The sequence below is a fragment of the Manis javanica genome, chromosome 9, assembly GCF_040802235.1.
Source record: "Manis javanica isolate MJ-LG chromosome 9, MJ_LKY, whole genome shotgun sequence".
Classification (NCBI taxonomy): domain Eukaryota; kingdom Metazoa; phylum Chordata; class Mammalia; order Pholidota; family Manidae; genus Manis; species Manis javanica.
Window position 1 is genome coordinate 69535739 of NC_133164.1, and position 16161 is coordinate 69551899.

The window sequence follows — 16161 nt, forward strand, 5'->3', positions numbered from 1 at the left end:
CCCTCGCATGAAGTGCATTTGCTGATGTTTAAGGGTTCATCTGTAACTGAATGACTACTTGAGTGATGTTCCTAGAAAGAGAAGCTGTACAAATATTATCAGTACTCAACCTTTTCCTTTCAACATCCATAAAAGCTTGCTCAGATTAATTGCATGTTTTCTTTATTAATTGGCAAAATATAGGACCACTTTTACTCAATATAGAAGCATTTTGTTTCTAGGAGAATTTACCCCGGAAATGCAGTTGAGGATAAGGCAAGAAATCGAGAAGGAAAAGAAAACAGAACCTTGGAAAGAAAAATTCTTTGAAAGGTTTTATGGAGAAAAGTAAGTACTAGAGCATTTTTTTCTTCTCATTTCTCTTGAAGGAAATGAAAATGTAATTCTCTGCCTCACATAGCACACTCATATGGTGTAAAACTTAATAAACCTATGATAAAAGGCAATAGTCCCTCAGTGTAAGAAATGGCAAAATTACAGTGGTATGTCAGCACTTAAATCTTAAAAAATGTGTTTTCAAGGGTCTGTAACTGGTCCATGAAAATTTACCTTGGGCTGAACATAGCACATGAAATCCTACAGAATTTGATTATGGCTTTCTTAACTGGATTTAGTAAAAAAACTCTTGTTTTTTATGCAAGTACATTCATTTATCAATGAATTCTTCAGAGGTAAGTAGTTTTAGATACATATAATTCTCACATTTTTCCAAAAATATTGACTGTGTGTATACATTTGTTTTATTCTTGTTTTGGGAAGATCTTGAAGTATTACCCTTTAGTCCATCCATTTGCCTCTTCATTTTATCAGTTTTTAGTTTATCACTTTTATTTGTGTGTGCATGCATGTGTGCGTGCACATGTGTGTGTATGCATGCACACGTGTGTGCGTGTGTGTATGTGTGTAGGGGTTGATAATTGACAATAACTTTAGATCTTCCCTAGTAGGGGGATTGGGCTTTACCTCCCATATACACAATGCTTGAAAATTGTTATTTTGTGTAAAAGACACTGGAATGATTATAGGTAACAAAATGTGTACCATTTGATCTAATCTCACAAAATTTCCCCTGTAAATGGTGATGGGGAAATGTCAGGAGGAGTCTCACATGAGTGCTGTCTTTGGAAAGGGATTACATGATTAACAGCCTCCTTACTCAGAGTGGGCTAGCCTGCAGCGAGCAGCCCCGAGCTAGCTGCGGCAACTTGCCCCGGGGTAGCTGCAGCGAGCCGTCCTGGGGTAGCTGCAGTGAGCCATCCTGGGGTAGCTGCGGAGAGCCGCCCCGGGGTAGCTGAGGTGAGCCAGCCCCAGGCTAGCCTGTGGCGAGCCACCCCCGGGGTAGCTATGGTGAGCCACCCCGGGGTAGCTGCGGTGGGCTGGCCGCCAAGAGCCTGTATTCTAGAGGCTGTGCATTGCAGAGAGCTTTACTTCTTGCAACAGATAGTCACTGAGCACACCTTGGCTCTGATGTGTTTCTAAAAGTTTTGCAAATATTATTTCACTTACCCCTTTATTATTATTATTTTTTATTTACTAATATTATTATTCTTATATTTTAAAAAGGGTTAGGAAACTGAGGGACATTCAAACTAAGAAATTTTCCCAGGTTTACACAGGGTGTTTAAATAATTTGCTTAGTGTCTTAATCTTGCAAATCCTTCTCAGAAAAATCCATGCACACATTCAACTTTTTACATGACATTTGGGAGCTTCACAGCCTCCCATGGGTATCAGGTTCAAGGTTTCTGCCCTGCAGGGTGACAGCTATAGTACCTGTAAACATGACCCCCCATTGCCTCACTGAGCTCTAAATGCCAGCAGCTCCTTAACCTGACCCTTCCCTTGCTGTCTTTTGTCTGGAGTTTCTGTCCCTTTACATCACTGGACTTCTCCCTCATTGTCTTCTTATATCTATTACATGATGGATGACAGATGAATTTTGGACATTTAATTGTCCTTCTGATTTTGTTACTTCTAATCACTTCATTCCTCCAGTATGTGAAGGATTTATTCATAGGATCAGATGAATTATTTTCAATTGACACCACCATATGTCTTTTCACTGCTCTAACTTTTTGCAAGAGTATTGCCATCCAAATGTGCCTCTAGTTAAGACTGGTCTGATTTAAATGTTTGTTCTTTGAGATCTTTATTGTTTTTTATTGGCTTACTCTGCTTACATGTTCTTTTTACTACTCTGAGATCTCCCACATGTATGCTAACTCAGCACAGTAGGAGTCAGTCTGACAGCCTTTCCTTCGTGGTTATGGGGGATGTGAGCACCTTCCTTCTATGCTGTATGCCATCTTAAATCTGCTTTGACATAGGCATATTTACAGTGTCATTTTCTATATAATATATATGTATACATATATGATATTCAATAATATTAAATATGTTTAATAATATCCTTATTAACCAAGTAGCAGAAATTTGACTGCCAGTGGATAGATTCTGTTTGTTTTACACCTAATCTAGTATTAGGGGTATCTCTGCTTGACCTAGCCCCAGGGGATCTTATCACTAGCGGATTATTCTTCTTTAAGTTTATCTGTAATTTGGTTATTCTGTTCCTCTCAGTGTAGTAGCTATAAACTGTAGCTTAGTTTAACCCTTCTTTGGAAAAGTTGAAAGAAGTGACTAATTATGAAGTCAGTGTCTTCTATCATCTTTTCAGAGCCTTCTGAATTGTAGTAAAGAAGGCAATGATCAAACACCCAAAAAGGTTATTCAATTTTATTTCTCTTTCATTTTGATGCTCAATTTAAGTAAAAGTTAGAAGATTGCACTAAGACATTTTCCTGTGTTGATAATATTATGCTGTATTTTTTCACTCAATGTTTCTTTTTATGGAAATGTTCTCTTTACTGCTTATCTTTGTAATTGCCTGTACTCCAATTTAGCTTCATTTAGAGCAGAATATTTCTCTACCAGCTGATGCTGACATTTGTAACTTAGTATAACAGGAAATAGTGATTTACAGTATCTTTGTAATTTTGATTAACTTGTCTTATGACCTGACCATTAGGCTGTATTATTATTTCTTGATAGTCTTTATCTTTTATAGAATACCTATACAGTAAGAGATCTGCATTAAAGAATTTAAGTCTTGCCTCATATGACTGTAATCTAATAGAATTAATATTGAAGACCCCAAATATGTTTGATATTCCTTAGTGAAATTTCTATATTGTCTTAAGTTAGGCACATAAATACTAAAATAAGGATTAACACCACTTACACTGGTTTAAGAGAACTTAATCTTTAGAAGTCATGTCAGTTTCAAGATTTTGTAATACACCCATCTTGCATTGACCTTAATTATGTGGCTATCATGTCATTATCCTTAAAGACTGCATTTTTCTGTTATAAGGACATACTTCTACTCTCTGACTTCCAAAAATTTTAGATATATGTTCTCTTACTTTTCTGCCTATATTTTCTAATCTTTCATCGTATTTGGTTATTCCTTCTACTAACTCTTAGTAAAGTTGATCCTTGCTTTCAGAATAAAAATGTATACCTTTGTTAACCAGAAGTAGGATTTATTTTAGTTATGATTATAAAAGCAGTAGAAAAACTAAGTCATCATAAAGTAGTTTACATAAATTAAGCATATTACTTAGTGGTTATAAATGAATTTGATGCACTTATATCTGCTGAATGTTATATTTGTAAGAGATCCAAACTGCACCTTTCATGCTTTCTAATTTAATATTTTAAATTCCTACCCAGGTTGGGTATGTCACAGGAGGATTCTGTAAAACTCACTTCTGGACCAAACAGTGATGGAGCTGAAAGTCGCTCTGCCCGTGGGGCCTCTGGCCTTCCAGGTCTTTCCATGCAGACTCCCTCGGAAGAGCAACAGCCAAACAGCATGAAGAGCCCCACCCCTCTGGAGCCAGGTATCCATGCTCCGCTTCATCTGGAGGTACACATAGGTAAAGACATGATGACAGAGCTGGAGCCAGAGGCTATCTTGATCCCTGAAGAATCTGTGATTCAGGAGGAAATTGCGGAGGAGGTGGAGACCAGTGTCTGTGAGTGCCAGGATGAAAATCATAAAACAATACCTGGATTTTCTGAGGAGGCTGCAAGTCCAGTGGACTCTCACGGGGAGCCCCAGGCAGCACCCCCAGAAGAGACCTTGGAATCCTGTGTTTTGATGAGTGATGTTTTAGACCCTCATGCTGAAGTTAAGATGGAAGAGAAATCAGAATCTCCCCAGGAAGACATGTCAGTTGTTATTGATCAACTAGAAGTCTGTGACTCTCTTGTTCCTTCCGCTTCACCTGTGACATCTGACACAGGACATCAAGAACCAGAAACTGCACTAGAGACCAGAACCCCCAAAATAAAAGCAGGGTCAGCGTCTTCAGAAGGCCAGTTTCCAAGTGAAGGAATCGCTGTAGACATGGAGCTACAGGGTGATCCTGATGAACAGCCCGAAGAAAACACTTGCACCTCCGATGCTTCCTTCTCTCCTGAGAGCCCAGAGGGGGCCTGTCCCAGCCAAACATCCCCAGGAGGGGACACCCAGTCCACTTCGGAAGAGCCATGTACCCCAGCCTCCCTGGAGACAACATCCTGTTCTGAAGGGCCCAGCACTGAGAATGCGGACAAATACCAGAGAAATGTCCCTGATGATGACCTGCATGCATCTGTGATATCAGAAGCATCTCCAGTGTCCACTTCACCTGGAATATCAGATGCATCTCTAATGTCCAGTTTACCTTTAACATCAGAAGCATCCCCAGTGTCTGATCCACCATCGGCATCAGAAACCTCCTCAGTGTCTTCCATGCTCCTTGCCTCTGAGGCCACTTTCATATCCAGTTTGCCACTCCCTGCAGAAATGTCTCCCATGTCTAATTCCATGACCGGGAAAGCAGGGCATCAACAAAGAAAGTCGCCTTCCAGGCCTGAGGGGCCATGCCCCCCACGGGACGGCAGCCCTGCCCCCGCTGAGCCCCTGGTAGAGAGCCCTCCCACCCGGCAGGGGGCGCTCTCCCCTCCCCCTGAACCCACCACGGCGGGCTCCCCTCCTGCTGCCCTTGGAGCTTTTCTGCCAGAGGAGCTGCCCTGTAGGGCTCTGAATCCGCAGCCTGGTAAACCCCATGGTGGGGCTGAGAAGCCCTATCTTGCTTTGCTTCCAGAACTTTCTTCTCCAGAAGTGATAAAAGTTAAAAATCATAATGTCCTGCACAGAACAGAAAAGAAAGGGGTGTTGTCACCATTGGAATTACCAGTTTTTTCTGAAGAGACCGAGAGTAAGGGAAACGAGCTTCCATCAGCTAAATTACAGGACAAGCAGTATGTCCCGCCCACGGACAAGGCTTCATTTTCAGAAGGCTCTAGAAATAAAGCACAAAAGCAGGGGGGCTCCCAGAGCCGGCCAGAGACCTCGCCGGCCTCCAGGCTGTCGGAGCCGTCCAGGCCGCCTGACGGGGTCAGGAGCGAAGGCAGAGAACCTGAGACACCGAAGAGGAAAACAGCAGAGCAGCACAGCTTTGGCACCTCTAAGGAGAAGAGGGCCAGGATAGACGGTGACCCGCCGGCCCACAGCGCGCCGCCCAGCAGCCCACCCGAGAAAGAGCATCCTCTGAGGGAGGAGCCCAGAGTCCCGCCTCTCAAGGTATGGCACTTAAAAATGGCAGTTTGACAGATAGGCTTCTCCTGTTTTTAGTTTTTCAGAAATAAATGAGGTGTTTTTCCTTCAGGTTTTATGTAGCAGTTTTATAAGTCTAACACTCCCAGCACCTCTGTAATATTAAATGATCCTTTTTAAGATTGTACACTGAGCTCATGTGATAAGGTTAGGTTCATGTATATATTTAGACCTCAGTACTTAAGGGAAGAAAAGTGTGGAGGGAGAACAGGGCCTCACAGAGCCCACAGGCCACTGAGGGTCTTTGGAGGAATTCCAGGGTGTAGGGTAGAGACCCACACAAACTTGGGAAAATTTGAAAGATAATTCAGTGTCCTGCAAAGGCTCAGTGGAGCTAGGGACAGCAGTGGAGAGCCAGAGGCATGCCCGGGGGGCTGGAGGCGCGTGTTGACTTCACTCACTTCCCAGCAGACGGGGGCCCCCATTGCCTAGAGAGGGCCTGCCTTAGGGAATACCACTTACGAAACTAATGGAATTGCTTTGAGAACCCTCAGGGAAATGCTAATGACATATATGAATACAAATACTTTTATTTCCAAGACAGAAAGAGGTATTTAACTTCATAAAATAATAGAGCTTAGAGTCAAGCATTCCTATTTATCTATTTCTTTTGATCCCATGGAGATTTTACTCTCCAAAAATAAATCTTTCCTAGAAATTGGCCCTGCCTAAGTAAACTGAAAATTAAAGTTATTCAAAAGAAATTCTGTTTTAAAACAGCCTGCCCACTGTAATTTATACATATATGGTACCTTCATCTCAGTCCATTTATACTGCAACTGAATCATTCCATCACAGAATTGGTCCAGAATTATAAACATACTCAAGCTTTGTCTTAATCTCTTTATTTTGCTTTGCTCTGACATCTACTTTGTATATATGACTCATATCCAGTGTTGACTTTTAAGGGTGTGGTTGTGGTTAATGTATTTAACAGTATCCTAAATAAGATTTTAGAGATGTAAAAGATGAACCTTAAGCTCCTTAAGCTCCAATTAAAACCCTGCTATGTAGCTTAGTTTCTGAAGCAACAGAAATATGCTAGTATGCTTGTCATAGGAAATACTTTTAAACATACCAGTCTGATTCTTTGTTGAAAGCTTATTTTCCAAGTGATACACACTTTATGTAAAGATGGATAGATGACACATAGACACCTAGATACTGTAAGTATGTCTGATGTTTGGCCTTGAGCTCTTGCCAAAGCATATCTAAGCCTTTTTTAAAAAATTTTTTTTAGTATTTTGAACTAAGGGAAATGTTTAAAAGAAAGAATTGAATCCCCAAATTCATCTTTTCTTTGGAGCCTTTGGACTAGAAGAGAGACATCACAAGTTTGAAACTGAGAAATAAGATAGCTCAGGAAGGTAATTCCACGTGCCCAAGTTGCAACTCGATCCTATAATATATGTGTCAAATGTTTGTAGTGTAAATATATATATGTTAGGAGAGTTGTAAATGTTCTAGGAGAAGTTTTCTCTAGTGGAGGAAGAAAAAGGAGGCATGGTGGACATAGAAGCAGCCCTGAACAGGGCCCCAAGGAGTCTCTGTCCTCACAACTGTAGGACCCCAGCACAATCTGCTTTACCTCCACAGGCTCATTTCTTTCAAACTTGTAAAGCAGGAGCTTTAACAAGACCCGCTGCAGCTCTGCAGATCTGTGACTCTGGAAGGTCTGTGGTGATGTGCCATCACAGGCCGTGTGGGGTGTTGGTGGTCAGGCCTTGTGCCTCCTGAATGTGGTGATGCTGTGCATCCCTTAGTTAGCATGAGCAGGCGAGCATTGTGGATTGGATCATCGATCGATGAGATCCGGCACATGGGTGAGCAGTGTGAGAGGAGAGGCAGAAGCCGGAGGGGCCTTCGCTCTCATGGAAACACACTGACAGTGAATCTAGCTGGGAGTCCGGTGCTCCTCCAGGCACAGCCACCCTGGCCGCTCTGCGAGGAAACAGGCCTCAGGTAGCTGGTCTCATTTCATGACTGACACTGCCAGCTCTTACCCTGTGCTTATCACATGCATATAAGGTGATGTGCACAGTGCTGTGGGGGTGTATAAAAACCAGAGTCTGTGGTTCAGCAAGGTTCCGGAGGGCCTAGAGACTCTCTCTGTCCCTCTGAAGTACATGGTGACTTGCCTAGGGTCACAAAGTTCCTTTGAGTAAAACCAGGATGAGAATTCTAGTATCCTGGCCTCTGGATGAGGACTTTTCCCTTCTGTCAAATGAAGACAGGCAAACTCATGTAGAGTGGAGGTCCCCATTTGTCTAGCCAGCAAAGAAGGTCATTTAAAAGCTAAATATCTTAAGTCTTTAACCTCATTTTAGGGAGCATGGATTGTGCTTGCATTTATGTGAGGCATTAAGGTGTTTCAACGCCTAATGGAGCCACCAGTTGATGTTTCTGTAGATTAAAAACATTGAAAATGTTCATTTAACCTTCATGCCGCATTGATTGCTGCTTTATACTTGAGAGGCCTGTTCAGGGGTTGGGGTGTACCTGCCGCCCAATGAAAGAATGTAACCTCGCTTCCACAGTCACAGCCCCCAGCCTCCCGTGACCATGTGTCAAGCGCTTTACCTTTCCATTCTCCTTCCCTGTAGATCCAGCTTTCCAAAATCGGGCCACCTTTCATCATCAAGAGCCACCCAGTCTCCAAAGCGGAGTCTCGAGCGTCGACCAGCATGTCCACCGGTGGGAGGAACACGGGAGCCCGAACTCTGGCCGACATCAAGGCCCGCGCGCAGCAGGCCAGGGCTCAGCGCGAGGCGGCGGCGGCAGCGGCAGTGGCCGCGGCCGCGAGCATCGTGTCAGGCGCCGTGGGGAGCCAGGCCGAGGGTGGCAAGGCACGGACCCTGGCACACATCAAGGAGCAGACGAAGGCGAAACTCTTTGCTAAGCATCAGGTCCGAGCCCACCTCACCCAGACCGCGAAGGAGCCGCGGCCACTGCCGCTCGGCCCCAAGGAGGGTCCTCCGAGCTTAGACGGCTCTCCCAACCCTGAAGCAAAGCTTGAAGCTCCCACCGGTGTCATAATCGTGAACCCAAACTGCAGGTCCCCAAGCAGCAAGGCCACGCCCCTGCGGGAGGCCACCCCCACCCCGCTGCAGGCTCCCAGCCCGGCGCAGCGCCCAGAACCTGCTGCCCACTCACCTCCACGCGGGTCTGGCAAGAACACACCTGTGCCACTCTTCTCTGAGAAAGCCGTTTTATCTACCTCTCCTGAAAGTAGCGGTGTGGCCACGCTTTTCCACAGAAGCTGCGTCCCCGCATCCACCTGCAGTGCTGTGCCAGGAGCTGCTCCAGAGCAGCCTTTCACAAGCCCCGTCGGGGCGCCCTCCGTCCTGCGCTCTGCGGACAGCACAAACATCCCAGCTCCCGCTCGCAGTGGGAGCACGTCGGCAGCCGTCCAGGGAGCAGGCGCCGTGGGCATGGCCGGCCCCCAGTGCGTGGGGAACGCGCCTGCCGCCCCCGCCCCTAGTCCCGGGGACCGGCTGCTGCCCGCGGGCGGCAGGGTAGGCAGCTTGGCCCCAGGCGCACACGCGGGAAGGGATGGCAGGCCTTCCGAGAGGCTGGCCGTGCCCAGCGGGGAGGAGCAGGCCCACGTGCCAGGGGGCCCTGCTGTGCGGACGGCGATCGGCGGCCGGGCCTCGCACCCCGCCACCCTGCTCACTGGGAGCCCCCCCGAGTCACGTGCCGACAGCTTGGACAGAAGCACAGGGCCCCGCCACAGGGCGGACCATCCTGTGACACCTCAGCCCCCTCCAGGGGCCTTTGCGCCCACAGCCACGAACAGGTCAATTCCCTGTAAAGTCATCGTGGACCACAGCATGGCCCTGACTGCTGCTTCATCACTGGCCGGCCCCATTGGCAGCGTGGAAGCCCGCGGGGATGCGCAGGGCCGGCCAGCAAGGGCGGAGCCCCCCGCACAACCCCCAGCCCGCCCTCAGGTGTCTGTCATAAGCAGGCCCGAACCTACCACCCCTGCAGCGCAGCCCGACGGCAGAGCGCCACAGGCCGTGTGCCCAGGTCGCTGCGACGGGCCCCCTGCGGTTCCAGACGCAGTGCGAGGCCCGGCGGCCGCCTTCAGAAGCGAGGCAGACACAAAGTGCGGCGGTCAGTGCAGCGCAGGCCCCCGGGTCTGCTGGGCCGATGATGTGCCGAGGAGCACAGGACTGCCTCTGGCTGGCCTCCCGCCGAGCAGACAGGAGCGCCTGGGGCAGGGCTGTGTGCATCCCGCCACAACCGAGAACGCCGGCTACACGTGCGCATCAGAGCTCCTCTCCAGGCCTCTCCTGCCAACCGTGGCCCTATCGGTGGAGGGCGAGCCTCAGGACGCGGACAGAGGCCTCAGGACGGACGCCGACGACTTCCCCGCGCCCGGGCGGCCACCTCCAGCCGCCGCCACCCCCAACGCGCCGCAGACAGAGGCCGCACGGGCTGTAGCTGCTGCGCCCGCGGAGGAGGGGCCCTCGGCCGACACCCTGAAGAGAGCGCCCAGTGCGGGGATCTCAAGCTGTCGCCTGTCCTCCGTGGAGGCTAACAACCCGCTGGTCACGCAGCTGCTGCAGGGCAACCTGCCCTTGGAGAAGGCTCTGCCGCAGCCCAGGCTGGGCGCCAAGCTCGAGATTAACAGGCTCCCACTGCCCCTGCAGACGACGTCAGTGGGCGCCCCAGTGCCGGAGAGAAGCGCCGCCGACGTGCCATCCAGCTCGCCAAACCCAGACGGGAAAGACTGCCTGGCAGGGGCTCTCACACCCCAGCAAATGAGAAAGCGAGAAAACCACCCCAAAAAGAGAGTAGCCAGGACCGTAGGGGAGCACACGCAAGTTAAATGCGAGCCAGGGAAGCTGCTGGGGGACCCAGACGCCCAAGGGGTGCCCTGTGTTGTCAGCTCGGGCGTGAGTCCGCTGGGGCACAGCCAGCCGTTCAGGCAGGACTGGCTAAGCAAGCACGCCGCGCAGAGCAGAGCTGTGCACAGCCCAGAGGTCAAGCAGCAGAGGCGGCTGCTGCCCGCGTGCAGCTTACAGCAGGGCCTGTTCCACGCCGAGCAGAGCGGCGGCTTCCACACCGGCGCTGGCCCCGCGCACAGGGCGCATCTCCCGCCGCCGCCGCCGCCGCCGCCACCGCCGCCGCCGGCCCGGGGACCCCTCCCCGGCGCGCCCCCTTCGGCCGGGTCCTTCACCACGGGCCGGCGGCCGGAGCCCAGAGCGCTGGGCGAGGCCGGCCCATCCCCGGGTCGCGCTCTCAAGCTGGCCGGCGTGCTGTCCCCGGGTGCGCCCGTCAAGGACTGCGACGAGACGGGAGTGCCGGCCGCGGCCAGGGGACACAGAGGCCTGGGGCCGCCACCTCCGAACACCGAGCAGAAACAGGCCACGGAGGCCGCACAGAGACTCGGGTGGCTGCAGGCCGCGGGCATGCGCAGCGGCGTCAAATCGGAACCTCCCTCCTTTGAGGAAGGCCTGGGCAGCAGCTGTGAGCTGGGCAGGAAGCAGGTTTCCTATGAGCAGAGCGACGTGAAGGAACAGTTAAAGGCGTTTGCCCTGAAAAGTGCAGATTTCTCTTCCTATTTGCTCTCCGAGCCGCAGAAGCCTTTTCCTCAGTTGGCTGCTCAGAAAGCGCAGGTGCCGCAGCCGCTCTGTGGTGGCTACCCGACCATCCACTTCGGAAGCGCGAGCTTCAAGAGGGCGGTGCCTGCGACCGAGAAGTCCGTGGGCGTGGTGGGCAGCGCCCCCCTCGCGACTGCGGGCCTGCCCGGCCAGAGCGCGCCCGGGCCCGTGCCGGGCTTCGCCGACAGCCGCGCGGACGAGCTGGAGCTCAAGTGCTCGTGCCGTCTGAAAGCCATGATCGTGTGCCGGGGCTGCGGGGCCTTCTGCCACGACGACTGCATCGGGCCCTCCAGGCTGTGCGTGGCGTGCCTGGTGGTGCGGTGACCGCCCGCCACGGCGCAGGGCCCCGCAGCCGCAGCCGCCATCTGTGGGGGTTCGTCCATCCCCGTGGCATGCCTTCTGCGTGTTTAGCTTTGGAAAATTCTCATCCTTGCGGTGCAGGTCACTACCCTGTGTGCTCCTCGAACTCGGAAGTAGACGGGAAAAGGACGCCTTCATTAATAAGAGCTGGAGCACTCCGCAGCCGGAAGGTCCTGTGCGAATGAGCTTGGCTGCGCTGCACTCGGCACCTGCGCCAACGTGGCGCGGCCTTCTGGGGGGCTGCTCTGCACCTGCCCACACCCGTGATTAAATCACAGTTGGAAGGGGAATCCTGTATTTACTAACATCACAAAGGATGCAGTAGAGGAGGCATGCCATCCATGAACCGCCTCCCCTCTCTTTAGATTCTTCCCGGAGACCCGCAGAGCTGCTGAGCATCTGCCTTGCACACTGTACCCTCACTGGAGTGAAGTGTGTTGTCTTCCTGAAACGCAGTGTGGACCTCATGCCCATTAATCTGGCTCCAGCCCCTTGACACCTGATACCGTAAGATCAGTTGGCCAAGATGGGCCATAGGCTCAGAGGACTTTAGAGCTTCTGGGTGGCTTTTAAGAGCAAATATGAAAAAAAAAATGCCCTAGTATATTAAAAGCAAACAAGTAAAAAGTGCTATATATGCAAACACAAATGGGCTGATAATGTACATATGGGTCCATTCCATTCACTCTAATAAGGTCACTATTAAATTCAGGTGAAATGCCTTACCCTTATTGATGACACCCGTGCATTCCAGCTTTGGGCCTTGCAGAGGTTTGCCACCTCATGCTTGCGTGTCATTGATACTAAAGGGGACTGAAGTGGGAACGTTTTCTGAACAATTTTTTCTTAAGGTTCATGACCTGTATAACTATGTTCGATTCTGAAATAGCCTTTATTTTAAAAATTGTTCTAGGTATTGCATGTTCTGTTTTTTTCCCCCTCAGATGAAGCCAGTATATCCGTCATATTTAGGAAGTGGAACTGTTTTTGAAAATGGGATACTGCATCTTACAAGTATCATCAGTGCTTACCCTAAACTCTGAGTGTTGAGTCCTTGAGCGCCATTCCATGTACTTTGGCCACCAACCATCATGCCAAGGGGCAGCCATAGTTCAGGAGGCTCTTGCCCTAAAGAAAGTTCAGAAGCACATGACATTTTGGAAAGACAAAATCAGCAAAACCACGCCATCAATGTCAGGCTGCAGAGCACAGAGTGTGAAGGGCCATTAACCCTCTGATTGATGGAGGCTGTAAAATTTAGAATTTAAAACAAACAAACAAACATGGGTTACCATGCGTACCCAGGGTAAGAATAACAGATATTCTTACAAGGGGTCATCCTAATCAATGTGAACTTTTGACATTCCCGTAAAATATGTCTTAAAGACTGACTGGAATGAGCAGAAATTACATTCCTGGCAGAAAAAAGAAATACTTGTGATTTTTTATAGTAATCAGCCATGATATGTTTTTTTCCTTCACATTTATTACCACAATGTTGCCAAATTTTGTTAGGTAATAGAGACTCCATTTCTATTAATAAATTGTTGATAGTGAAAAATGCTTTATCTTAAAAGGAAAGAAAAGCAAGGGAGGCCCTGCCTCTGTGGCCGCGTTTGGCACTTCGGTACCGTTACTTCTGTATTTCACATTAAAATGACCGGCTGAGAAAACGAGCAGTGGGCTCACCTAGCCCTGTGCAGGCACACAGCCTCAGCTCTGGGGGAGCCGGGTCGTCCTGCACCGGGTCAGTGGGTCACGCCCCGCCAGAGGTGTCTGCGGTCTGCCTGGCCTAGATGTCTTGGTCATCGAGGACACGCGCTAGCCTCACGGGGGTACCCGTGAGATGTGCGCACTTGCATGCCAACTTCTTCCACATTCAGCTGCCGCTCTACTTGTGTCAGGTGCTGTCTATACCAGCAGATTCCAAACTACCACAGCAGTAACTGACACCGTCTGCACAACATGTGCTCTCTGTATATGAGGCACAGTGGAGGCTGCTGTGAGCTCATATTCTGTCCCATCATTGTGGAATGCTGCCTGCAAGTTACTTACTGGGAATGAAGAAAAGTGTCCTTTTGTAGGTTTTGCTTTTTCACATAGTAGGTTTGGAGAATCAGTTGACCGTGCCTGGATTCCATCACCCAGGTGCAAAGAGCAAAATTCCTCTCTGCCCTTGCTCTTTACTGCCCCCATTTAAATTCCTAGAGTCCACATATGATTTATATGACTAAATTCCTATCTTCAGGCTAAAACAGGGAAAGAAAAGGAATTCACAGGTAAAATGTGGATCAGAAATTTTACAAGTGTCCACTTAATATATATACAAAAGCCAGTATATTTGGAGTAGGTTCTTAATTTTCCGATTTCTACAGGCCTCTGCCTATGTGCAAATGGAGTGTGTTATTTACTATATGGTTACTGTGGTGTAATGTGCAAATTTTAGTGTGTGCATTATCCTGACTATTGGATGCTGTGATACTCTTATCAGGATAGAACTTGCACATGTAACTTTTTTTTTTTTTATCACAAAGGATGTATTTCCCTAAGTAGCACTTTTGGAGCAGGGGAAGGAAGAAAACATATTCCCTAACCCCTCTCCTGTATGATATGCAGATGCCTGAGGTGTATAGGGGCATTCTGGTAGTTCATGGGCATGTTGATAGCATTCTGATGCAAGCTCATTTTCAAAATGAAGATCTTTTTCCTTCCCTAAAGTGAAAATAGTAGAAATGTTGGTGAACTGAGCACCGTAGTTATATATATACTATTTCCCTGCTAAGGTCTAGTTTGAAGAAAAAACTTGAAAACAAGCCTGTGAGGTTGAGTCTGGTCGCTGTAAAGACTTGACGGCGGTCCGCGTTTCTGGGATGAGCTAGGAAGGTTCGGCTGCCTGCCTGACCTGGGATGCCGTCCCTCCTTGAGAAGAACACACAGAAGGAGCTGGTCCCACGGCTCCTGGGCGCAGCCACGAGCGGAGCGCGGGATGCCGGTGCCCCACCGCGCACCGCTGCGTGGAGAGGTCACTGTGGCCTCAGAGACCCAGACCCTCCCAGGTCTGGCGCCAGAGGGAAGCAGGCGAGGCCCGCGCTCCGGGGAACTGTGTGGGGCTCCTGGTCTCCAGACGTTGGGCCGTGCAGCCAAACTCACTGAACAAAGCCGTTGTCTTCAGTCCTCGTGCTTCATGCCATAAAGCGAACAAAGAGCATTTTTACTATAATTTCAAGGAGCTGCTTTTTTATAGCACATACTTTTTTGCTTTGTACTATATTTGATAGTTGCAGAATAATTTAGGCTGTAGAAACCTTTGTTGTGTTTGTGCTGTTCACGAATATTGCGAAGCAAGTGCTTTACTCGGCTGCCGTGATCTCCTCGTCCTGCTGTATTTCCCTCCTGCCTCGTGGGAACCTCATCTGATTTCTGTTTTCAGTACGGTGTTTTTTTTTTATGTGTGCTTGTGGGTATGGGGTTTTGTTTTTTGTTTTTTGTTTTTTTTTTGGTCAGTATTCTGAATGTTTACATCTGTTTGACATTAGCCATTTAATGCCTTTTTTTTTAAGGCAGTGTATTACCCTGCATGTAACAGCAAAATGTGAAATCAATCCACACGTAATGTGCATGACAAACACAGGCTGGGGGCAAAGGCCCGGGACATAGTCAGACATTGGACATGAGCATACAGGAAAGGGAGACCCTCCTTCAGCCCTTTACCAAAGAATATATGATTCCCGCAGGAAAACTCAGAAGGTGTGTGAAATCCTCAGAAGGGGGAGCAGTTGATTCAGCAAGACTGCTACAATTTAATACTGTTATAAGCTTGCTTTGATACCTGACTAAATGTGACTGAGCAACAACATTTAAACAATTTTAGACAGTGTTTTGTTTAGAATTCAGGGATCATGCATTCTTTAATGGTGCTGTTTGTTTTTTATTTCTTTTCTACAAAGAAAAAAAGTGTTGCCTACAAAAGTGACTGCTCATAATACCATAAGTTAAAGGAAATGGAATGTTTGTCTTTTCATGTTTCTGTTTTTCCCTTTTTCAAAGCAATCATTTGGGTTTCAATATTAAAATATTCTGGAGAAAATAAAGAAATTAAACAGTAAATAATTGTCATTTTAAATTTTTTTATGAAATGAGGTAGTGTATGTATATATACATGTATACACACATATATACATAAAATGTGCTAGTAAATATACTGGAAATGTTACTTAATAAAAAACTTATAGAGAAAACCAACCGTTATCTATTAAATTATCTACCCTTCTTGGTATGGTGACTTACCATACAATTATGACTTTTGTTAAAACAGTAAAACCTCAAACAGAAACCTCTTTGAAATCAACTGGATCTACTGTACTTATCATTTGAAAATATATTGGGAACTTCTGTTTTCATAAATATTTTGTTAATTCTTTATGCCCAAAATATTCAAGTCAAGAAAATTGTCACTACCACATTTAAACTTTCAAAATGAGTTAATTTTCAAAATTCTTTTTTACAAGAATTAGTCTTGTTGAT

The 16161-nt window shown here is 48.0% G+C and overlaps 1 protein-coding gene across 2 annotated transcripts in view; it reads left to right on the forward strand.

Moving 5' to 3' along the window:
• The window catches only part of ASXL3 (ASXL transcriptional regulator 3), a 122871-nt gene extending 107099 nt beyond the window's left edge, over positions 1-15772 (forward strand). For both annotated transcript variants that reach the window (XM_073212737.1, XM_073212738.1), the window contains exons 8-10: positions 222-327; positions 3736-5635; positions 8272-15772. In XM_073212737.1, coding sequence (XP_073068838.1) covers positions 222-327; positions 3736-5635; positions 8272-11601 — 5336 coding nt within the window. In that variant the 3' untranslated portion in view covers positions 11602-15772. The remainder of the gene's footprint in view (positions 1-221; positions 328-3735; positions 5636-8271) is intronic.
• Positions 15773-16161: the final 389 nt, after the last annotated feature.